Source organism: Symphalangus syndactylus, chromosome 19 (genome assembly GCF_028878055.3).
Source record: "Symphalangus syndactylus isolate Jambi chromosome 19, NHGRI_mSymSyn1-v2.1_pri, whole genome shotgun sequence".
Lineage (NCBI taxonomy): Eukaryota > Metazoa > Chordata > Mammalia > Primates > Hylobatidae > Symphalangus > Symphalangus syndactylus.
The window spans coordinates 60,245,457-60,272,504 of record NC_072434.2 but is presented as its reverse complement, the minus strand read 5'-3'; the positions used below and the strand labels follow the sequence as shown (position 1 = coordinate 60,272,504).

The 27,048-nt window shown below is 36.8% G+C and overlaps 1 protein-coding gene across 3 annotated transcripts in view; it reads right to left on the bottom strand.

The window, feature by feature from the left end:
• The window catches only part of KCNK2 (potassium two pore domain channel subfamily K member 2), a 154,934-nt gene that overhangs the window by 47,434 nt on the left and 80,452 nt on the right, over positions 1-27,048 (bottom strand). For all 3 annotated transcript variants that reach the window (XM_063613917.1, XM_055234598.2, XM_063613916.1), the window contains exons 4-5: positions 18,650-18,810; positions 15,829-16,015 (exon numbers count right to left, since the gene is read on the bottom strand). In XM_063613917.1, coding sequence (XP_063469987.1) covers positions 15,829-16,015; positions 18,650-18,810 — 348 coding nt within the window. The remainder of the gene's footprint in view (positions 1-15,828; positions 16,016-18,649; positions 18,811-27,048) is intronic.

Sequence of the window (27,048 nt, the reverse complement as noted above, 5' to 3'; positions counted from 1 at the left end):
CTGGCTGTTTCACTCTTTCACATTACCCTTTACAAAATATTAACCTCAGGTTTATGAAAAGGAGTACTTTTTTTCTTTCTTTCCTCTTTTTTTTTTTTTTAATTTTTGAGACAGCGTTTTGCTCTGTCACCCAGGCTAGAGAGCTGTGGCTCAATCATAGTTCACTGCAACCTCGAATTCCTGTAATTCTGAAAAGGAGTGTTTTTAAGGACTTCACTGGGCAGCTTCTAAACAAGCTGTGGAAATGAATTCACTGGCTTGTATGACCCCTTTAAGGTATACACCCTAAGGGTTTATATTAAAGGAGATACCAGCCTTGAAAAGGAATTTTAATTGTGTTAGGTTGGGTAATTATTTCACTTTTCTCTAATTTTGAAGAATCACTAAGTAACACCTTATGTGTGTTTTTTTTTTTTTTTAAAAGTCTTGGATCTCTGTAAAAGAAGACAAGTTGTAAAAAAGCAAGCATTCATACATTACCATATAATTAATAAGACTTCTTAGATTTTAATGAAGAAAGAGAAAAGTTGATTTAGCTCTCAGGAAGGCAAGCATGACTTAACTTATCACCCCAGACGTCCAGCCAAATGAAAAATAAAATGACAAAAGTTAGGAAACAGAACGTAGGGAATCAACACTAATTCTCACATACAATTTTGCCATTAACTTTAACTTATCTATACAAATTTGATTATACATCATTATTGATGCTTTTAAAATCCCAGCAATTTGGGCAGCCAAGGCAGAAAGTTCACTTGAGCCCAGGAGTTCAAGACCAGCATGGGCAACAAGGGAGATCCCATCTGTACAAAAAAACACAGAAAATTAGCTGGGTATGGTGGCATGTACCTGTGGTCCCAGCAACTTGGGAGGCTGAGGCAAGAGGATTACTTGAGCCCAGAATGTCGAGGCTGCAGTGAGCCACGATCACACCACTGCACTCCAGCCTGGGCTACAGAGTGAGACTCTGTCTCAGAAAATAAAAATAAAAAGATTAAATAAAATTAAGTAAGTAACACTTTGCAAAATAATTTCCTTTCTCTCTTCTCACCTTTTGGGAAGAATTACTCTGCACTTGCCACTCTTAGCAACAGGGGTCTGCTTACTCATATGTCAAATAAAAGTGTCTACAGATTCTGTGGCCTCCCAAGTGCTTTTTAGCCCCAGAACACTGAGCACTGAGAGAGAACAGAAAGTGCCGTCGGGAAGGAGCAGACAGATACCAATCACTAAGGTAACCAGTCACTGAAACATGTTCTCTGCATAAATAAATATGAAGTTAAAATTTTCTGGGAGATCTCTTCCTGTAGAGAAAGTACTAAATGCTGAATTCCTATATTCAGTTACATACACAGAGACACCTGAGCACTGCCTATTTATCTGCACCGGTGATCTCTAAATGCTTTTGATTCATCACTCACAGTGATAAGTGGCGAAGTATTGCACATTACTTATAAATTAGAAATGTATTATGCTCTACTATATCATAAGTATTATGATATATAAAAATAAAAAGTGAAGAAGTAATGAGATTTAGAAATACATAGAAATAGGAGTTTTCATATTTTCTTTTTTTTCAAGATGGGGCCTCGCCCTGTTGCCCAGGATGGAGTGCAGTGGCACCTTCATAGCTCGCTGCAGCAAGAGCTCCTCCCACCTCAGCCTCCCAAATAGCTAGGACTGTAGGTGCATGCCACCATGTACAGCTAATTTTTAAAAATTTTTGTAGAGACAAGAGTCTCACTATGTTGCCCAGGCTGGTCTTGAACTTCTGGCCACAAGTGATCTTCCTGCCTTGGCCTCTCAAGTCTGCCATTTTGCCACCACACCCAGCCTAATCGTCATGTTCTCTTATTGTAGAAAATCTACTTTTCTTGCTCATTCCCTGGAGACAAGCACTATTTCAGAGTTCTGGTCTAAACCACCCCATCATCACTTGTTCTTAAGATGCTTCTAATAATTATACTGATGTTAAGAAATACAGATCTATTACAATCTGTATCCTAAACATTTATAAATCACTTTCCAAAATACACTTCTTTTCCTTTAATAACACCACAGTTTGAAGAATACATTCTTTAAGTTGCCTTCAGAAAAGCTCAATATAACAATGTAGCTGAACCCTGATCCTCCTCAGAGCAGATTTTGCAGGTTTTGCAGATTGACATCAAATATTAAGTGTGCATTATGCAAGGGACGTCTTTGTTTCCTTATGAGATTTATAGCCCAATAGAAAGATGAGGAGGTTCAAGTTAGAGCAATTCCTCTTGCTTTTCCCTGGCAAAATAGCAAAATTAAGTCAGAACACCGTCTTTAGGACATCTAATAGCAAGAGGGAAGGTTCTAAACAGTAAATAATTGATATTTCCCAGATGGGAAACTCAATAGCTAATTTTACAGTCATAAGGTACCCAGAAGCAAAGTCTAATTTTGTGTACTCTATTGGACTATATGAGGCAATTATTTTCCAAGATCCTTTAAAAAAATTCACAATTTCTGTTTTTCCAAAGACTCTCGCAAAGGGCACACATCTGCTACCCAGCCGTTGCCACATCTGCCCCCCAATCCACATTCTCATTCCAAAAACACTCCCTGGACACAAGAACCTGAAATGTAAAGATTACAGTACTAGAAACAGGGTATCATAGCTTCACAAAGACCAACACAGCCACAAAAATATATAAGTTAAGGAGATAGCAATGAATCAGCAAAAATAGTGTCAATTTATCTTACTCAGCATCTGTCATATTAATCATATCAAATTCTTATGCTAATTATAATCAACGTATATTTCTACAAGCTTGTATTATTTCCTCTGTCAAATAAAAATAAAATTAAAGTAACAGATTTGAAGATGGGTAACAATAGAATAAAAGCTAGTAAAAATAAAGTTGTTTATTTTATTATTCTTATTAGCACACAGCTATCATTCTCCTATAATCCTATGATACTATGCCATGACTCTGAATTTTTCATCTTATACAAAACCATAAAGAAAAATATTTTTTTTCCTAAGCTGGTTTATACAATGGTCACAAATATAATATTGTTTAGGACTCCATCCATGTTCATTTTTATTCATACTTTTTGTATTTTTTTTGGTCTCAGGTCATGAGGGCCACATACTGAATTGACACTGTTGTTTAAAACAACACTGAGATGGTTTGGGCTGTGTTCTCACCCAAATCTCATCTTGAATTGTAGTTCCCATAATCCCCACCTGTCATGAGAGGGACCCCATGGGAGGTAATTGAATCATATGAGTGGTTTCCCCCATGCTATTCTCATGATACTGAGTAAGTTCTCATGAAATCTGGTGGTTTTATAAGGGGCTTCCCCCTTCATTTGATTCTCATTCTTCTTCTCCCTGTCACTATGTGAAGAAGGACATGTTTGCTTCCCCTTCTGCTATGATTGTAAGTTTCCTGAGGCCTCCCAAACCATGCTGAACTATGAGTCTATTAAACCTCTTTCCTTTATAAATTACCCAGTCTCAGGTATGTTTTTATTAGCAGCGTGAGAATGGACTAATACAACCACATACAATACGATGTCAGGCCTGAATATATAAAACGTGTCACATAATACCTATATATTCCACAGTTGCTATAAGGCCTTGTTAGTTATATTTAAAAAGTGATAAGACAGCCTAAGATTAATGCATCACAAGTATATTTTTGTTATCATCACTATGCCTCACTTTCTCCTGTAATAACAAACTTTCCATTTCTACTTAAGCCAGTTATACACCTTGAATAAGAGGTAGAAAAATGAGTGTTTCAGGACACAAGCTTATCTTATATGGAGTTAGAAATGTCTCAAATTCTCCTTCCCACATTCCGCTAATTATGAAACTAAAAGATCTTCAGCAGAGTGATGCACCCTCCTTTCCCAGGGTCCTCATCCAGAGAGGATGTACACTGGTACATCTACACTGTAGATGTCCTCTGTACATCTACAGTGTACAGAGAGGTGTACACTGTATTTTTGACCAAAAGCAAAGCTTTGTTCATAAAAGTGTCCCCATCTTCATGGATATTAGCGGCTTTGCCTGGTTGAAACTTAATTAACAAATTGATAGAAACAGATAAATATTAGCCCTCTCTGAGATCTCACAGAACTTCAGAAAGTATTTTCTGTTCTAAATATATTTAAGTAAGAAATTTGGGTCAATGAAGAACAGTAAACAGCCAAAAAGTATAAAACTCTCTTAAAACTAAATTAGGCTAATGAGGTTATTCTGAGAATTTTAATAACACATTCCTACTCTAATTTTTACCATGTTTTTTAATACTTCAAATTGAATTTTTTAAGAGAATGGTTTAGATTTATGGTACCTGGTAAAAATGATCCATAATAGATTAGCACACTTGCTTTTACCATTATTGTATTTTACTTAAAATTGGAGTTAGAACAATAATAATAGTGGGAAATATAATTGGGAAAAAGAGAACTGAACTAATAGGCACATAGGACCTTACAGATACAACAATAAAGCAAATGGCAGTTGAAATAACACATATAGAAAAGGAAAAGTTTTTAAAATTTTAGTAGAAAAACGTAGACACTTTAGGTCTACATGACCTATTTTAGGTTAAGTTAAAAAATGCTGTGCTAAGATTGAAAATTAAGTGGGTAAATATCTTAGAGAAAAAAATATTTTACGTAGCCAAGAACTTCTTCTGAAGTTTGCAGCTGTTTTTAAAACTAAGGCAGAAAAGAGCCTAAGTAGAAAGGGCAAAGATAAGTTAAACCTGAATTCTTGTGCCACTAAAAATAATAATAATAGATTCATTTTTTTCCCCAACATGGAAAAAATGATTAATGGCTTTTAGTGTGCTTCAGCCACTTGAAAATAGCAAGACAGTGCATAAAGATCAACCCTGTAAGCTTTAATTCAAGAAGGAAAATGAGAATTCACTGGAATCATGTAGGAAACCCCAGAACCTGGGGAGGAGAACACGGGCAAACAGCCCCCATGACAGCATCTGGCTGATAAAAATGAGTGAACCCTCAGGACGTGAGAGAGGCAGATAGCCTCCCTCTGAGACTCACCTTCCACTGGGATCCAAGCAACCCAGGCCAAGGGAGAAAGGTTGTTTCTCCCAAGCCCTGGAACTAACTTGGGGAGAGCTTGGAAATGCAGTGAGGGAAAGACACTGGGAAAAGCTGCAGACATTTTCCCATACCTGGGACAGAGAGCAAGAGACCATTTTTAATCTGGACAAACATAAAGTCAACAATTCTGTGGTGACCTAGTAGCGTGCCCGCACAGGATTTTAGTCTCAGGCCAGAGACTGGAGTACTTGCTCTGGAGTGGGGTAGGAGCTTCCACAGCCAAAACTGTGGAAAGTGCCTCAGCAGTAGGTGCTGGAATTGTGCTCTCCTCCATCACAGGCCTGGGTAGGGTGGGGAGAGCTGCTGCTGCTGCAGTTTCTTTTGGGCAAGGAGACTTGCAGGCAGGGGCAGAGTGGTGACCTGGTACCAATCTGTATGTGTTGTTACTGAGTGCCCAGGATGCTCCCCTGAGACTGTAGTGCAGTGGGCCCTTTCCACTGAAACCCCAGGGAGAACTCCAGGCATTCAGAACACCCACTTGCCTGGCTCAGCAGCCTAAGCTGCCCAACCCTTCCTGGACACAGATTGTTGTGCAGTAAACCCCTCTCCACTCCAACCCTAGGCAGAGCTCCAGGCATTTGGAGCACCTCCTCACCTGGATCAGCAGCTGATCCAGCTCCACCCTTCCTGTGCATAGATCATGGTGCAGCGGGGCCCTCTCTGCTTCACACCCAGGCAGATCTCCAGGCATTCAGAGCATCTGTTTGCCTAGTTCAGCAGCCTGAGTCATCCCACCCCTCCTTTGAAGAGATCTTGGTGCAGGGGGGCACTCTCTGCTGCATGCCCAGGTAGATCTCCAGGCATCTGGAGCAACTACTCTCTTGGATTAAGAGTTTATATCTCCCCCATCCCTGTATAGAGAACATGGGGTCAAGGAGTTCCCCAGCTCCATGCTTAGGCACACTTCTGGACACTCAGTGGTCATGCACTGGATTCTCCCTCAGTGCTGGTGCCTGTACCTGCCATCAGGGGACCTGTAAGCAAACCTACCAAGCCCAGCCCTGCCTATCTTGGCCTCCCCTGGCCTGAGCAGAGAGCTCAAAACACCGAGCAATCCAAAAATCAGCCCATTGCCTTATGCAACAGAAAGATATTCCCATTAAACAAGGATTAAGTACATACCCAGCCTCACTGGCCACAGCTGGCTCTTACCCATAAGTGCAATCTACTGGCTTGTAAGTTGACAGCATAGCTCAAGATAAAACCTGCTGAGAGAAGTACATAGTGCTATAGAAGCAAAGTCAAAATACCCTGCCCAGCATTCTCTACAGTCACACCCCATGTAAAAAGCAGGGGAGAGGAAGAAAGAAAAGAGGAACATAGTAATATTATAGGGAAAGAAAGAAAAACAAAAATATGCTATTCATATAAAAATAATTACAATAATTAGAAGTGGCAGTGTCTCCAGATGAGAAAGAACCAGGGCAAGAATTCTGGCACCATGAAAAAATCTGATTGTAGTGACACCACCAAAGGATCACAATAGCTACCCAGCAATGGCCGCAAACCAAAATGGAAACTCAGAAATGACAGATAAAGAATTCAAAGCATGGATTGCAAGGAAGCTTAACAAAAGCCAGTACACAGCTGAAAATCAACACAAAGAAACTTCTAAAGCAATCTAGGAAGTATAAGAGATAAACATCTTAAAATAAATCAATCAGAGCTTCTGAAATTGGAAAACTCACTTAAGGAATTTCAAAATAAAACTGAAAGCTCTATCAACAGACTGGACCAAAGAGAAGAAAGAATTTCAGAGCTTGAACTCTAACCTTTTGAACTAACAGTCAGACAAAAATAAAGAAAAAAGAATTTTAAGAAGTAAAGAAAGTCTTTCAGAAATGCAGGCTTGTGTAAAGTGGCAAAATCTAAAAAAATTATTGGCATTCCCGAGAGAGACAGAGATAAAGAAAACAACCTGGAAAACATATTTGAAGGAATAATTCAATAATATTTCCCTAATCATGCTAGAGAGGTGACATTCAGATACAAGAAATCCAGAGAACACCTGTGAGATACTATACAAAATAAACATCACCAAAGCATATAGTCACCAGACTGCCTGAGGTCAATGCTAAAGAAAAGATCTTAAAGGGAGCTACAGACAAAGGTCAAATCATATATAAGGGGAACACCATCACACTAATAGTGGATTTCTCAGCACAAACCTGACAAGCCAGGAGAGATGGAGGTTTTTTTTCAGTATTTTTAAAGAAAAGAAATTTCAACCAATAATTTTATATTCCACCAACCTAAGCTTCAGAAGTAAAGAAGAAATAAAATATTTTTTCCAAACAAGCAAGCATTAAGGGAATTTGTTACCACTACATTAACCTTGCAGGAGATACTTAAGAGAGTTCTAAACATGGAAAAAAGAAATGATATCTGCTACCACAAAAACACACTTAAGTGCATAGCCCACAGAGCTTATAAAGCAATCACAAAGTAGAAACTACAAAGCAACCAATTACCAACTACATAATCAGATCAAAACCTAACATATCAATATTAACCTTGAATGTAAATGGTCTAAATGCCCTCACTTAAAAGGCACAGAGTGACAAGTTGGAAACACAATCCAAGACCTATCCATCTGCTGACTTCAAGAGACCCATCTCACAGATAAAGACATCCTTAGGCTCAAAGCAAAGGGTTGAAGAAAGATCTATCACACAAACAGAACACGAAAAAGAGTACAGGTCACTGATTTATATCAGATAAAACAGACTTTAAGCCAACAACAGTAAAAAACGACAAAGTAAGGTATTACATAAGGATAAGAGGTTGAATTCAACAAGAAGACTTAACTATCCTAAATATTTATGCACCCAACATTAGACCACCCAGATTCATAAAACAGGCACTTCCAGACCTATGAAAAGACTCAGCTAGCCATATAAGAGTGAGGGACCTCAACACTGCACTGACAGCATTAGAAAGATCATCAAGGCAGAAAACTAAGAAGTTCTGGGCTTAAATTCAACACTTGACCAAATGGACCTAACAGACATCTACAGAATACTCCATCCATCAACCACAGAATATACATTTTTCTCATCTGCACATGGAACATATTTCAAGATCAACCACATGCTCAGCCATAAAGCAAATCTCAATAAATTCAAAAAAATTAAAAGCATACCAACCATACTCTCAGACTACAGTGGAATAACAATAGAAGTCAATACCAAGAAGATCTCTCAAAACCACACAATTTTACAGAAATTAAACAACTTGCTCCTGAATGAATGTTGAGTAAACAAGAAAATTAAACTAGAAATTAAAAAAATTATTTGAGATAAATGAAAACAGAAACACAATATACAATATACAGCAAAAGCAATGTTAAGAGAGAAGTTTATATTGCCAAATGCCTACCTCAAAAAGTTAGAAAGATCTCAAATTAAAGATCTAACATCACACCTAAAGGAACTAGACAAACAAGAAGAAACTAACTCCAAAGCTAGCAGAGGTGACTAAAGTTAGAACAGACAAAAAATAAAAGAATAAAATCAGAGCAAAACTGAATGAAATTGAGACTCAAAAATCCATGCAAATAATAACACCAAAGGTTAGTTCTTTGAAAGGATAAGCAAGATCAATAGACAGTTAGCTAGATTAACAAGGAAAAAAATGAGAGAAGATCCAAATAAGCACAATCAGAAATGACAAAGGTAACATTACAACTGGTCCCACAGAAGTACAAAAGATTCTCAGAGACCATCATGAACATTTCTATGCATGCATATTAAAAAATAGAGAGGAAATAAATTCCCATAAACACACAATCTCCCAAGATTGAATCAGAAAGAAATTAAAACCCTGAACAGACCAATATTGACTTCCAAAATGGAATCAGTAATAAAAAAAAATCTACCAACCAAAGGAATCCCTGGACTAGGTTGATTCACATTCAGATTCTACCAGACGTACAAAGAAGCGCTGGTACAAATCCTACTAAAACTCTTTCCAAAAAATTGAAGAGGAGTGACTCCTCCCTAACTCATTCTATGAAGCGAGCATCATTTTGATAACAAAATATGGCAAAAGACACAATAACAAGAAAAACTATAGGCCATTATCCTTGATGAATGTAGATGCAAAATCTTCAACAAACTGAGTCCAACAGCACGTCAAAAAGTTAGTTCACCATGATCAGGTAGACTTCATTCCTAGAATGCAAGGTTGGTTCACCATATACAAATCAATAAATGTGATTCCCACATAAATGGAATTAAAAACAAGAACCATATGATCATCTCAATAGATGTGGAAAAAGCTTTTAATAAAATATAACACCCCTTCCTTATAAAAATCCCCAAGAAATTAGGCATTGATGAAACATATGTCAAAATAATAAAAGCCATCTATGGCAAACCCACAGTCAACAGCATACTGCATGGGCAAAAACTGGAAGCATTCCCCTTGAAAACAGAAAGAAGGTAAGGATGCCCACTCTCACCACTCCTATTCAACATACTACTGGGAGTCCATGCCAGAGCAATCAGCCGAAAGAAAAAAATAAAAGCATCTAAATAAGAAAAGAAGAAGTCAAACTATCTTTCTTCACTAACAATATGACTCTATACTTAGAAAACCTTAAAAATTCTGCCTAAAGGCTCCTGTAATAAACAACTTCAGTAACATTTGAGGATACAAAATCAATGTACAAAAATCAGTAACATTTTTATACACCAATAACATTCAATATCAGAGCCAAATTAAGGACACAATCACATTTATAATAGCCACAAAAAAAACAGGAATACGTCTAACCAAGGAAGTGAAAGATCTCTACAAGAACTACACAACACTGCTTAAAGAAATCATAGGTAACACAAAAAATAGAGAAATATTCCATATTCATGGATTGAAAGAATCAATATTTTTAAAAGGACCATACTGTCCAAAGCAATCTATAGATTCAATGCTATTTCTATTAAGCTACCAATATCGTTTTTCACAAAGCTAGAAAAAGCTCTTCTAAAATTCATACAGAACCAAAAAGGAGCCTGAACAGTCAAAGTAATCCTAAAAAAAAAAAGCTGGAGGCATCACATTACTTGACTTCAAACAACACTACAAGGGTACAGTAACCAAAACAGCATGGTACTGCTACAAAAAAAAATAAAAAATATATATATATATATTTTATATGGGCCAGTGGAGCAGAATAGAGAACCGAGAAATAAAACCACACACCTACAGTCATGTGATGTTTGACAAAGTTAATAAAAATTAGCAGTGAGGAAAGGATTCCCTATTCAATAAATAGTGCTGGGATAGCTAGCTAGCATATAAAGAAGGATGAAACTGGACCCCACCTTTCACCATATACAAAAATTAACTCAAGATGGATTAAATATTTAAATGTAAGACCTCAAACTATAAGAATCCTAGAAGAAAATTTAGGAAACACTATTCTGGACATCAGCCTTGGGAAAGAATTTGTGACTACGTCCTCAAAAGCAATTTCAACTAAAACAAAAATTGACAAATAGGACCTAATTAAACTAAAGTGCTTCTGCACAGCAAAAGAAACTATCAACAGAGTAAACAGACAACCTATAGAATTGGATAAAATAATTATAACCTATGCATCTGACAAAGGTCTAACATCGAGAATCTTAAAGGAATTTAAACAAATCAACAAGCAAAAAACAACACAATTAAAATGTGGGCAAAGCACTAAAAAGTGGGCAAAAGACATCAATAGACACTTCTCAAAAGGACATTCATGTGGCCAAGAAACATATGAATAAAAACTCAACGTCAATGATCATTGGAGAAATGCAAATTAAAACCACAATGAGCTACCATCCCATGACAGTCAGAATGACTATTATTAAAAATTTAAGAAACAACAGATGCTGCCGAGGCTGTGGAGAAATAAAAACGCTTTTACACCATTGGTGGAAATGTAAATTAGTTCAACCATTGTAGAATACAATGTGATTATTCCTCAAAGACCTAGAACCAAAAATACCACTGGGCCCAGCAATCCCATTACTAGGTATATACCCAAAGGAATATTAATCATTCTGTTATAAAGATACATGCACACATATGTTCATTGCACCACTATTCACAATAGCAAAGACATGAAATCAACCCAAATGCCCATCAATGATAGACTGGATAAAGAAAACCTGGTACATATATACCATGGAATACTATGAAGCCATAAAAAGGAATGGGATGACGTCCTTTACAGGGACATGGTTGGAGCTGGAAGCCATTATCCTCAGCAAATTAACACAAGAACAGAAAACCAAACACCGCATATTCTCACTTACAAGTAGGAGCTGATCGATGAGAACACATGGACACATTGGGGGAACAACACACACTGGGGTCTGTCAGGGGTGCAGGGGTGGGAAAGCAACAGGAAGAATAGCTAATAGATGATCTAGGTGATGGGTTGATCTGTGCAGCAAATTACTGTGGCACACATTTACCTATGTAACAAACATTTACATCCTGCACATGTACCCCTGAACTTAAAATAAAAGTTGAAGAAAAAAAAGTGGGCAAAGGGCATGAACAGACACTTATCACACTTGATCTTAGCCAAAAGGCCGAGAAGCGATAAACAGACACTTATCAAAAGAAGACACACAAGTTGCTAACAAACATATAAAAGATGCCCCACATCACTAATCGTCAGAGAAATGCAAATCAAAACCACAATGAGATATCATCTCATAGCAGTCAGAAAGGCTATTATTAAAAAGTCAAAAAATAATAATGCTGGTAAGGCTCTGGAGAAAAGAGAATGCTTACACACTGATGGTGGGAATGAAAATTAGTTCAGCTTCTGTGGAAATCAGTTTGGAGATTTCTCAAAGAACTAAAACAGAACGACCATTCGGCACAGCAATCCCATTACTGGCTATATATGCAAAGGAAAAGAAATCTTTCTAACAAAAAGTCACATACACACATATGTTTATCACAGCACTATTCACAATAGCCAAGGCATGGAATCAATCCAAGTGTCCATCAGTGGTGGATTAGGTAAAGAAAATGTGGTATACACATACCATGGAATACTTTGTAGTCATAAAGGAGAATAAAACCATGTCCTTTGCAGCAACATGGATGCAGCTGGAGACCATTATCCTAAGTGAATTAATGCAAGAACAGAAAACCAAATCCCCTATGTTCTCACTTATAAGTGGGAGCTAAACAATGTGTACTCATGGACATAAAGATGGCAACAACAGACACTGGGGACCACTAGAGTGGGAAGGGAGGGAAGGGGGCAAGGGTTGAAAAACTAACTATTGGGTACTAAGCTCGGTACCTGGGTGATGGGATCAATCTTACCCCAAACCTCAACATCACACAATATACCCAGGTAACAGACCTGTACATGTACCACCATATCTAAAATAAAAGTTGAAATTATTTAAGAAAAAAATCAAAATATATGCTAAACAAAACAAAAAAAATCAGAGGCAGATATTTGGTATCAAAAATTAGAATGGAAATGTAAAATTCTGAACAACCAGTGATTATATTCCCTTCATTAAATAAAAATAAATATTTAACTCTACCTTTCTGTATACCTCCAGCGTCACAGAGTTACTATTTGTCTTTGCCACTGTTATGGGTTGAATTGTGTCCTCCAAGATATGTTGAAGTCCTAATCTCCAGTACCTCAGAATGTAACTTGATTATCTCAGTAGATGCAGAAAAGGCCTTTGACAAAATTAAACAGCCCTTCATGCTAAAAACTCTCAATAAATTAGGTATTGATGGGACGTATCTCGAAATAATAACAGCTATTTATGACAAACCCACAGTCAATATCATACTGAATGGGCAAAAACTGAAAGCATTTCCTTTGAAAACTGGCACAAGACAAGGATGCCCTCTCTCACCACTCCTATTCAACATAGTGTTGGAAGTTCTGGCCAGGGCAATCAGACAGGAGAAAGAAATAAAGGGTATTCAATTAGGAAAAGAGGAAGTCAAATTGTCCCTGTTTGCAGATGACATGATTATATATCTAGAAAACCCCATTGTCAGCCCAAAATCTCCTTAAGCTGATAAGCACCTTCAGCAAAGTCTCAGGATACAAAATCAATGTGCAAAAATCACAAGCATTCTTATATACCAATAACAAACAGAGAGCCAAATCATGGTAAACTCCCATTCACAATTGCTTCAAAGAGAATAAAATACCTAGGAATCCAACTTACAAGGGATGTGAAGGACCTCTTCAAGGAGAACAACAAACCACTGCTCAATGAAATAAAAGAGGACACAAACAAATGGAAGAACATTCCATGCTCATGGGTAGAAAGAATCAATATCGTGAAAATGGCCATACTGCTCAAGGTAATTTATAGATTCAGTGCCATCCCCATGAAGCTACCAATGACTTTCTTCACAGAATTGGAAAAAACTACTTTAAAGTTCATATGGAACCAAAAAAGAGCCCGCATTGCCAAGTCAATCCTAAGCCAAAAGAACAAAGCTGGAGGCATCATGCTACCTGACTTCAAACTATGCTACAAGGCTACAGTAACCAAAACAGCATGGTACTGGTACCAAAACAGAGATGGAGACCAATGGAACAGAACAGAGTCCTCAGAAATAATACCACACATCTACAACTATCTGATCTTTGACAAACCTGACAAAAACAAGAAATGGGAAAAGGATTCCCTATTTAACAAATGGTGCTGGGAAAACTGGCTAGCCATATGTAGAAAGCTGAAACTGGATCCCTTCCTTACACCTTATACAAAAATTAATTCAAGATGGATTAAAGACTTACATGTTAGACCTAAAACCGTAAAAACCCTAGAAGAAAACCTAGGCAATACCATTGAGGACATAGGCATGGGTAAGGACTTCATGTCTAAAACACCAAAAGCAATGGAACAAAAGCCAAAATTGACAAATGCGATCTAATTAAACTAAAGAGCTTCTGCATAGCAAAAGAAACTACCATCAGAGTGAACAGGCAACCTACAGAATGGGAGAAAATTTTTGCAATCTACTCATCTGACAAAGGGCTAATATCCAGAATCTACAATGAACTCCAGCAAATTTACAAGAAAAAAAACAAACAACCCCATCAAAAAGTGGCCAAAGGATATGAACAGACAATTCTCAAAAGAAGACATTTATGCAGCCAAAAGACACATGAAATGCAAATCAAAACCACAACAAGATACCATCTCACGCCAGTTAGAATGGCGATCATTCAAAAGTCAGGAAACAACAGGTGCTGGAGAGGATGTGGAGAAATAGGAACACTTGTACACTGTTGGTGGGACTGTAAACTAGTTCAACCATTGTGGAAGTCAGTGTGGCGATTCCTCAGGGATCTAGAACTAGACATACCGTTTGACCCAGCCATCCCATTACTGGGTATATGCCCACAGGATTATAAATCATGCTGCTATAAAGACACATGCACACATATGTTTATTGTGGCACTATTCACAATAGCAAAGACTTGGAACCAACCCAAATGTCCAACAATGATAGACTGGATTAAGAAAATGTGGCACATATATACCATGGAATACTAGGCAGCCATAAAAGAGGATGAGTTCATGTCCTTTGTAGGGACATGGATGAAGCTGGAAACCATCATTCTCAGCAAACTATCGCAAGGACAAAAAACAAAACACTGCCTGTTCTCACTCATAGGTAGGAATTGAACAATGAGAAAACTTGTTTTGTTACAAACACAGGAAGGGCAACATCACACACCAGGGCCAGTTGTGGGGTGGGGGAGGGGGGAGGGATAGCATTAGGAGATATATCTAATGTAAACGATGAGTTAATGGGTGCAGCACACCAACATGGCACATGTATACATATGTAACAAACCTGCACGTTGTGCACATGTACCCTAGAACTTAAAGTATAATAAAAATATATATATTTAAAAAAATAATAGTAATAAGATTCTTAGGCCAGGTGTAGTGGCTTGTGCCTGTAATCCCAGCACTTTCAGAGGCCGAGGCACCTAAGTTCAGGAGTTCAAGACCAGCCTGATCAACATGGTGAAACCCCGTCTCTCCTAAAAATACATCAATTAGCTGGGCCTGGTGGCACACGCCTGTAATCCCAGCTACTCAGGAGGCTGAGACAGGAGAATCACTCGAACCCAGAAGACAGAGGTTGCAGTGAGCCAAGATCGTGCCAGTGCACTCCAGCCTGGGTGACAGAGCAAGACTCTATCTCAAAACTAAATAAATAAATAAATAAATAATAATAATAAAAGGCTCTTGTAAATGTAATTAGTTAAGATGTGGTTACGTTATACTTGGGTAGGATGGGCCTATAATATAATTTGACTGGTATGCTTATAAGCAGAAGGGAATTTGGCTGCAGAGACAGAGAGGCACAAGAAGAAAAACATGTGTTGAAGGAGATAGAGATGGGAGTGATAAAGCTGCAAGCCAAGAATCGCCAAGGACTGATGACCTCTACCAGAAATTAGGAAGAGGCTAAGAAAAATTCTACCAAGTCTGAGAGAGATCATGGCCCTGCTGGTACCTTGATTTCCAACTTCCGTGAGAAAATGAATTTGCATTGTTTAAAGCCACCCACTTCATGGTACTTGGGTATGGCAGCCCTAGAAAACTCATACAGCCATTGTGTTTTGTTACAAACCTAAGTGAAAAATCTATCTGATAAACCCGTGTTAGAAGAGTAACATGGGTGCCAGGAAAAGCTTACCTGCAACGTAGTCACCAAATCCAATAGTTGTTAGAGTGATAACCACAAAATAAATGGCGTCCAGGGCACTCCAGCCTTCTATGTGTTTGAATATGATCGCAGGCAGAGCCACAAAGAGTACACAGCCAAATAGTATAAATATGATTGTTGAGATGATGCGAATCTTGGTCTGACTAACATTCCACTTCTAGGGATGAGACAGAAAGGTGTGTGTATATATATATATGTATATACATGGGGAGAGAGAGAGAGAGACAAAGAGAGAGAGAGAGAAATTACTTGCATACCCACAAAGTTAACCTATACACTATTATGAGCAAATTAGCAAGTAAGCATGTTATTTTATTTTCTTTTATGCTTAGTTTTTAATTGTCTTTACTTATGAAAATTAGGTATCATCAATAAATCAATCAATGCTAATAATGATGCTATTTTATCCTCACATAGCTTTACAACAGGTAAAATTCTTTTGAAAGGGTAAATTACATTTGCCCTGAGAATGTAATTTTAGATTTGCATCATTATTTGTTTACCTAGAGTACTTTTGAAATATTTCTATTCTATAGTCATACATACAACTGATTTCAGGCCAAATACAATCCAGAACCATATGAAAATGGAGACACTGAAACAAGAATTAAGTATTTACAATTGTTTGTTGATAAACATTAATTTCATAAAGTTTTTTTTCTGTCACTTCCATCACTTTTTCCTATCATTAATCTAATTGATTACAGCATAATACTAACAGCTTAATCTCCACAGTTTGATTCCAAAATGAACCAGGTGAATCCTCTGTTCTATGGTACTAAATTGCATAACTAACAAAGCTATAAGATCAGCAGGTAAGGATAAGTCTTCAATACCCCTAGGCCATAGCTGTCATCAGAATACCCATTTTTTAAAACTCCTTCTCCAGTAAAAAAAATCTCTATAGTGTAAAGTATTAAATGAAGTTGGTATATATATAACAGTTTATATCCGGCTTTCTCTTTGAGGCTAGTTACCATATATTTTAAATCTGATTGGATCTGTCCTATTTACTGTAAAAAATATAGGTCACAAACTACACCATATGAAAATCACTGAATGTTAGAGCTTGAGAATTTTTAAAGACCTATGAAATCACAGAATGGAAAGGGTACATAGACATTCCTCTAGTCAACCATCCTCATCTTACATGTGAGAGTTAAATGAGTTCATGTTTATAAAGATTATAGAATAGTGCTTGGTACCAAACGCTGAACCATGATCACTGGAATGTCATCACCATAAGGGCATGGAACTTTTTTTTTAATGCACTGGTGTATATGCAACATAAAAAATATTACCCAGCATCTAGGAGGCACTCAAAAATTTGTTGAATGAATGAATGAAGAATTCAACATTACCATGTTTATGCTGTCAATCTGCCCTCTTGATTAATATAAACAATTCTTTTAAATAAAAGTATAATACAAAAAAAGAATAAAACTCCAATTTTGGAATAACTGTGTTATTCTATTTCAACACAATGTTGAACAAAATGCTTGAGATCTAACTTTGATCTTAAATCTGAAACATGACTAGTGCTAAAACTGGAACTGTAATCCAAATTGAGAAAACAATACTCAATATTTTATTTCATCAGTAGAGTTAAATGTAAATATTTTGTTGAACTTTGTGTGAAAGTATAAAACATTACTAAACAATGAACAAAATTTATTTGCAACAGTGTTGCTAGAAGTAACAAATCCTTTATAATCCCACCCTTTAACAGGAACAGTTACTTTTTCCATAATTTTCTTCCAATAACTCAAGCTTATAATCATAGTATTGTTATTTTTCACTTACAATTCTAACAAAAGTATTCTCATTTTTTGTTGACTATAATACAACTTGAAGATCTCCATGTATACTACACCTTTGGTTCTACTAAATTACGTTGTGTAGATACATTCCTATCAATGGCATTACTGAATTAAGTTATATGATCTCCTTTATTATGTTTGCTATTTAGACTACATCTTTCCCAAACGGGCTTTATAAGGGTATCAAAACAAATTTTAAAATAATAAAGTACAGTCAGTCATTTACTACTTATGTTAAAGTTCAATTTATAATGCCACCTACCCTCAGAGTGATGCCTCCGTAGTACCATTATTCAAGCTATACAAATAAGAAAATGTAGGTTTGATGGGATAATAACTAGTTTAAGAGAATATAGCTAGGAGACACTACATATGAAATTTAAATCTGGCTGGGCACGGTGGCTCAAGCCTGTAATCCCAGCACTTTGGAGCCCAAGACAGGCAGATCATTTGAGGTCGGGAGTTCACGACCACCCTGGCCAACATGGTGAAACTCCATCTCTACTAAAAAATACAAAATTAGCCAGGCATGGTGGCGGGTGCCTATAATTCCAGCTACTCAGGAGGCTGAGGCATGAGAATTGCTTGAACCTGGGAGGTGGAGGTTGCAGTGAGCCAAGATTGCACCATTGCACTGCAGCCTGGGTGACAGAGCGAGACTCTGTCTCAAAAAAAAAAAGGAAAAAAAGAAAGAAAAAGAAAAGAAGTAAAAGAAATTTGAATCTAAGACATTTGAATTTCTACTTTTTTCTGTTTATACTTTTACGTTTTTCTCATGCATTAATTTATTCATTCAGATTAAGTATAAACATAATTAAAATACAGTGAGTTACATGCCAATAGAGATGCGTAGAAATTGTTATGGAAGCCCTAGTAATTGAATGTCTAATTGTATCTGAGGTGACAGAAAGATATAATTTTTTAAAAAATCAAATAATAAATATATGTAGTTAAATATCTATCATACTCACAATAAATGTATCTTCCACTTTGGCAATTCCTTTTCCAAATATGGTGCCTAGTTGATCTCCAACTCCAGCCAAGAGAAAACCAAAGAGGGGAATTCCCAGTAAGGCATAGATGATACAGAATATTTTGCCGCCTTCTGTGCGTGGTGAGATGTTTCCAAATCCTTTAAAAAAATTACATTGTTTATAAATGAATAATAGTTGTTTAAAACATATGAACTCAAGATTGATTCAGAAACTCCAAAAAATTGCAAGATATCAATAATTGATTTTGACTAGTTAAGAATCCATTTGTATTACATATTATTTTGATATGTTCTAATATGTTATTCTTATGAGCAAATATTTCAAAAATATACAAAGTATAGTTAATATTCCAATTAAACTGTGAGATGATGAAAACTGAGGTGACAACACATGCAATAATATTTTCATTATCATTATTATTTTTTCAAAATAATATTTTCATCAAACTTATTTCTTTTTTCTTTCTTTTTTTACTTTAAGTTCTGGGATACAATTGCAGAATGTGTAGGTTTGTTACCTAGGTATACGTGTGCCGTGATGGTTTGCTGCTCCTCTCAACCCATCATCTAGGTTTTAAGCCCTGCATACATTACCTATTTGTCCTAATGCTCTCCCTCCCCTTCCCACCACCCCTACTGGTCCCGGTATGTGTTGTTCCCCTCCCTGTGTCCATGTGTTCTCACTGTTCAACTCCCACTTATGAGCGAGAACATGTGGTGTTTGGTTTTATGTTCCTGTGTTAGTTTGCTGTGGAAGATGGCTTCCAGCTTCATCCATGTCCCTGCAAAGGACATGATCTCATTCCTTTTTATGGCTGCATAGTATTCCATGGTGTATATGTACCACATTTTCCTTATCCAGTCTATCATTGATGGGGATTTAGGTTGGTTCCATGACTTTGATGTTGTAAATAGTGCTGCAATAAACATATGTGTGCAAGTGTCTTTATAGTAGAGTGATTTATAATCCTTTGAGTATATACCCAGTAATGGGACTGCTGGTCAAACGGTATTTCTGGTTCTACATCCTTGAGGAATCACCACACTGTCTTCCACAATGGTTGAACTAATTTACATTTCCACCAACAGTATGAAAGTGTTCCTATTTCTCCACAGCCTCTATTGTTTCTTTACTTTTTAATCATCACCATTCTGACTAGCATGAGTTGGTATCTCATTGTGCTTTTGATTTGTATTTCTCTAATGATCAGTGATGTTGAGCTTTTTTTCATGTGTTTTTTGGCTGCATACATGTCTTCTTTTGAGAAGTGTCTGTTCATATCTTTTGCCCAGTTTTTGATGCTTTTTTTTCTTGTAAATGTGTTTAAGTTCCTTGTAGATTCTGGATATTAGACTTCTCAGATGGGTAGACTGCAAAAATTTTCTTCCATTCTGTAGGTTGCCTGTTCACTCTGATGATAGTTTCTTTTGCTGTGAAGAAGCTCTTTGGCTTAATTATACCCCATAAACGTTGGCTTTGGTTGCAACTGCTTTTGGCACATTAAACTTACTCTGTCTCTCTATTGCTGATAATCTTGTTGACTATAAAACTTTCGTTATCGTTCAGAACACACTGAGAAGACTATATTGCTTTTATTCGAGAGCATTCAGATATGCTTAAGTTATTTAAAGATTAAAGTTTAGTAGCAACTTTAAAATATTTTTATTCAATATTTACCAAAAAGCAATATCTAAAAACTTAAAATTATTAAACTTCTTTAAAGTTTTAAAGATCTTGAAGCCTTTCCAGTTTCGTGCAAGGATATCTACTTGTTACCATTCAAGTAGCTCAACTTCATTTACTTTTAATAGCAGAAGCACTGTCTACAGATATATGCTTGGGTTAAAAAATATACTTCTAGAAGTACACAGAGTACCTCTTTTGATCAGCAAACCTCTTACTGTCCTTCATATTAAATTAATTTGGAACTTCAATTTTAGTTATCTCTTACTCAAAAATGTGAGCAGATATTTTGGGATTTTTTTTGTTGTTGTTACTTTCCAGTTTAATGACTATTGTAGTCAAAGATTATGGGCTGTGTGATTTTTACTTGTTGGAATCCACTGAGATTTTCCTTGTGGATTTATTATAGTCAATTTTTATATTTATTTCATTGTTATTTGAAAAGAATATGAATGTTCTATTTGTTTGATACAAAAAGAACATGGAGTGAGGGTGAGCTAATGTTTAGTCACTTTAACCCATATGTTTTTCCCTACAATATTTCCATCTTTCTCTTCCTCCTACTCAAACAGTTAGTCAATTCTGTGTTCATTGCTAGTCAACTCATCTACTGAGGGATTTGTTTTTAATGTATCTAATGTTCAAGAACGGTGACTATTTTTTCCATTAGCCTGTTCTCATGCCATGAAAATAATAATTATGTTAATTTCTTTTTCAGTGTTCAACCATGTAGTAATTCAATTCCTTGAGAGAAATCCTACACTTTCTTTACTTAGGACAATTTCTATGAGTAGTTGAGAACTCCTGGTCATATCCTCATACTTATAAGCAAAATACAATACTAGATTGGTTAGTATTTTAGTAGAAATTTATTTTCTAGCCTCAGTGAGAATCATGATTTTTCTGGTGGTATATGGAAGATTCTGGTTCAAGGAGCTCTGGCTGAAGTAGTGCTGGTGAAAGAGGGGAGACTGGAGTCTGGACTTCCATGTAGGAGTGCATTGTACAGGATTTCTGGGGACGGGTTCTCCCAATTCTCAAAGCAGCCACCAATGTACAGCTGCCTTACTGTTTCTCAGGCCTGCTGCCTGCTCTGGGAATATCTGTAACACAGCTCTGTTTGGAAAACACAGCTTGATTCTGCAGGCAAAGACTGGAGGCAACTACCAAAAAGTGAGGATTAGCGGTTCCACAGAACTTGAACTAATTTATAGGCTGACTGCCCTTGGACCCACTTCTGCTTTTAATTTTGGTGACTTTATGAAGTTCTCTTGGAAATTTTCATTTTTTGAATCCTCTGTTTTGCTTCTATGGGGGATATGGGCTCCTCAACTCAAAAAGTGTTCATGGTCCCTCTGCATCTATATGACTCATAACATCCCCAAATCCACTCCTGTTGTGTCGGTCACAATACTTTCCCTGCCCTCGAGCACATTATGGAAATTTTTAATAATTATTTTCCTATGTCTCTTTCATCTCAATGCAACTTTTTGGTGATGTGAGGTAACTGCATGTTTACATAAACAAGGAATTCAATCTCTGAATTTACCGAAGTCTTTTAAGATGTTAGATATTGATTATCTAACAAAAATTCCACAGGTTTACAATAAGGTCATCACACATCATTTTGTTTAAAACCATTTTACGTTACAGCCCAAAAGTAACTGATTGAAAAATATCAGTCAAGACAAAACCTAGCAAGAGTTTAGCAGTGTATTATAGCCATTCCTGGAACCACCATTCCTTAGTTATGTGACCTTGGGCAAATTATTTCCTCATCTGTTAACAGGGCATATCGTTATTACATACTTCATTTAGTTTTAAGTACTAAAATTAACTGATTGAAAGATATCAGTCAAGACAAAACCTAGTAACAGTTTAGCAGTATATTATAGCCATTCCCGGAACCATCATTCCTTAGTTATGTGACCTTGGGCAAATTATTTCCTCATCTGCTAAAAGGGCATATTGTTACTACATACTTAATTGAGTTTTAAGTACCAAATAAAGTACTATGTGAAAAGTGCTTACTCTACTATACTACATGTGCTCAATGTATGTTAGGTATGATAATAGTTCTTATAATCTCTATTAATAATATTTGTAGAAGCAGCCTTGTAGTATATAGTTTGAAGTCAGGTAGCGTGATGCCTCCAGCTTTGTTCTTTTGGCTTAGGATTGACTTGGCAAACCAGAACAGCATAGTACTGGTACCAAAACAGAGATATAGACCAATGGAACAGAACAGAGCCCTCAGAAATAATGCTACATATCTACAACTCTCTGATCTTTGACAAACCTGACGAAAACAAGCAATGGAGAAAGGATTCCCTATTTAATAAATGGTGCTGGGAAAACAGGCTAGCCATATGCAGAAAGCTGAAACTGGATCCCTTCCTTACACCTTATACAAAAATTAATTCAAGATGGATTAAAGACTTACATGTTAGACCTAAAACCATAAAAACCCTAGAAGAAAACCTAGGCAATACCATTCAGGACATAGGCATGGGCAAGGACTTCATGTCTAAAACACCAAAAGCAATGGCAACAAAAGCCAAAATTGACAAATGGGATCTAATTAAACTAAGGAGCTTCTGCACAGCAAAAGAAACTACTGTCAGAGTGAACAGGCAACAGAACAGGAGAAAATTTTTGCAACCTACTCATCTGACAAAGGGCTAATATCCAGAATCTACAATGAACTCCAACAAATTTACAAGAAAAAAACAGACAACCTCATCAACAAGTGGGCAAAGGATATGAACAGACACTTCTCAAAAGAAGACATTTATGCAGCCAAAAAAACATGAAACAATGCTCATCATCACTGGCCATCAGAGAAATGCAAATCAAAACCACAATGAGATATCATCTCACACCAGTTAGAATGGCCATCATTCAAAAGTCAGGAAACAACAGGTGCTGGAGAGGATGTGGAGAAATAGGAACACTTTTACACTGTTGGTGGGATTGTAAACTAGTTCAACCATTGTGGAAGTCAGTGTGGCGATTCCTCAGGGATCTAGAACTAGACATACCGTTTGACCCAGCCATCCCATTACTGGGTATATGCCCAAAGGATTATAAATCATGCTGCTATAAAGACACATGCACACGTATGTTTATTGTGGCACTATTCACAATAGCAAAGACTTGGAACCAACCCAAATGTCCAACAATGACAGACTGGATTAAGAAAATGTGGCACATATACACCATGGAATACTAGGCAGCCATAAAAGAGGATGAGTTCATGTCCTTTGTAGGGACATGGATGAAGCTGGAAACCATCATTCTCAGCAAACTATTGCAAGGACAAAAAACCAAACACCGCCTGTTCTCACTCACAGGTGGGAATTGAACAATGAGAACACATGGACACAGGAAGGGGAACATCACACACCAGGGACTGTTGTGGGGTTGGGGAGAGGGGAGAGGGATAGCATTAGGAGATATACCTAATGCTAAATGAGGAGTTAATGGGTGCAGCACACCAACATAGCACATGTATACATATGTAACAAACCTGCACATTGTGCACATGTACCCTAAAACTTAAAGTATAATAATAATAAATAATAATAATAAAATAAAAATTAAAAGCATTAAAAAATATATCTATATATATATTTGTAGAAGCAAAGGTTAGAGGATCAATGTATTTAGCCTCATCAGTATGCAAACTATTTAATAGCCAGGTTAATGCAGTCATGATTACACATTGTTCTTCCACTATGTTCTGAATGTTTTGTCAAACTACAGATGCCATTTTTTATAAGGGACAATGGCAAAATAGCATGCTGTATGCTAAGGCAACTTTTCACATGTAAAAGTTGAAGGAATTGGAGATGTTTGTGCTGAAGAAAAGAAAGCTGAGAGTAGAAAGATGCAGGCTAGCTGATTCCAACTATGTGAATGATTAAAACATGGAAAAGGAAACAGACCTATTCTGATGCTTCAAGGCAAAGAACAAAAGCAGCTGGTGCAAGATATGGAAAGCGAACTCATGCTAAAGTAACTGCAGCCAAAATAGAGTAAATGACTGTAAGAGTCAGACAGAAGCCAGATAATGACTTGCAGTGTTTATTACTTTGGACTGATGGTCTTCTGGGATTCCTTATAATACAAAGTTGTTATGAATCAGTGGGCAAATGTACATGCATAATAAGAGTAAGGTTCTTTAATATCTGCTTTTGCATGGATTACAATTACTCATTCATACATTCAAAATTTTTTATTAAGCATCTACTATTTGCCAGGCACTCTGCTAAGCACTAGGGCTGCAGCTATGAAGTAGACAGACCTGATCTCTCAAGTTGAAAATCCAGTGAGGACACCTGCAAGAGACTGATACAAACGTGTGATAACTGTGTGCCACAGAAAGTACAGAATGTTCCTGATGCACAGGATGTAAGAGAATGAGACATGCTGCACACGATAAGTGACCCTGAAGCTGTGATCTGAATCTGAGTAGAAGTTACTCAGGTAGTGTAAATAATGAAATTAAGGCAGAAATAAATAAGTTCTTTGAAACCAATGAGAACAAAGACACAATGTACCAGAATCTCTGGGACACAGCTAAAGCAGTGTATAGAGGGAAATTTATAGCACTAAATGCCCACAGGAGAAAGTGGGAAAGATCTAAAATCGACACCCTAACATCACAATTAAAACAACTAGAGAAGCAAAAGCACACAAATTCAAAAGCTAGCAGAAGACAAGAAATAACTAAGATCAGAGCAGAACTGAGGGAGATAGAGACACGAGAAACTCTTCAAAAAATCAATGAATCTAGGAGGTGGTTGTTTGAAAAGATTAACAAAATAGACTGCTAGCTAGACTAATAAAAAAGAGAGAGAGAAGAATCAAATAGACACAATAAAAATGATAAAGGGGATATCACCACTGATCCCACAGAAATACAAACTACCATCAGAGAATACTATAAATACCTCTACACAAATACACTAGAAGATCTAGAAGAAACACATAAATTCCTGGACACAGACACCGTCCCAAGATTAAACCAGGAAAAAATCAAATCCCTGAATAGACCAATAACAAGTTCTGAAATTGAGGCAGTAATTAATAGCCTACCAACCGAAAAAAGCCCAGGACCAGACAGATTCACAGCCAAATTCTACCAGAGGTACAAACAGGAGCTGGTATCATTCCTTCTGAAACTATTCCAAACAATAGAAAAAGAGGGACTCCTCCCTAACTCATTTTATGAGGCCAGCATCATCCTGATACAAAACCTGTCAGAGACACAACAATGACAAAAAAAATTCAGGCCAATATCCCTGATGAACATCGATGCAATAATCCTCAATAAAATACTGACAAATTGAATCCAGCAGCACATCAAAACTCTTATCCACCACGATCAAGTCGGCTTCATCCCTGGGATGCAAGACTGGTTCAATATATGCAAATCAATAAACATAATGCATCACATAAACAGAAACAATGACAAAAACTACATGATTATTTCAATAGATGCAGAAAAGGCCTTCAATAAAATTCAACTCCACTTCATGCTAAAAATTCTTAATAAACAGGGTACTGATGTAACGTATCTCAAAATAATAAGAGCTATTTATGACAAACCCACAGCCAATATCACACTGAATGGGCAAAAGCTGGAATCACACCCTTTGAAAACCAGCACAAAACAAGGATGCCCTCTCTCACCACTCCTATTCAACACAGTGTTGGAAGTTCTGGCCAGGGCAATCAGGCAAGAGAAAGAAATAAAGAGTATTCAAAAAGGAAAAGAGGAAGTCAAATTGTCTCTGTTTGCAGATCACGTGATTGTATATTTAGAAAACTCCATCGTCTCAGCCCAAAATCTCCTTAAGTTGATAAGCAACTTCAGCAAAGTCTCAGGATATAAAATCAATGTGCAAAAATCACAAACATTCCTATACACCAATAATAGACAAACAGAGAGCCAAATCGTGAGTGAACTCCCATTCACAGTTGCTACACAGAGACTAAAATATCTAGGAATACAACTTACAATGGATGTGAAAGACCTCTTCAAGGAGAACTACAAACCACTGCTCAAGGAAATAAAAGAGGACACAAACAAATGGAAAAACATTCCATGCTCATGGATAGGAAGAATCAATATTGTGAAAATGGCCATACTGCCCAAGTAATTTATAGATTCAATGCTATCCCCATCAAGCTACCATTGACTTTCTTCAGAGAATTAGAAAAAATTACTTTAAATTTCATATGAAACCAAAAAGGAGCCTGTATAGCCAAGACAATCCTAATCAAAAAAAACAAAGCTGGAGGTATCATGCTACCTGACTTCAAACTACACTACAAGGCTACAGTAACCAAAACAGCATGGTACTGGTACCAAAACAGATATACATATATATAGACCAACGGAACAGAACAGAGGCCTCAGAAATAATGCCACACATCTACAACCATCTGATCTTTGACAAACCTGACAAAAACAAACAATGGGGAAAAGATTCCCTATTTAATAAACAGTGTTGGGAAAACTGGCTAGCCATATGCAGAAAACTGAAACTGGACCCCTTCTTTACACCTTATACAAAAAATAACTCAAGATAGATTAAAGACTTAAATGTAAGACCAAAAACCATAAAAACCCTAGAAGAAAACCTAGGCAATACCATTCAGGACATAGTCATGGGAAAAGATTT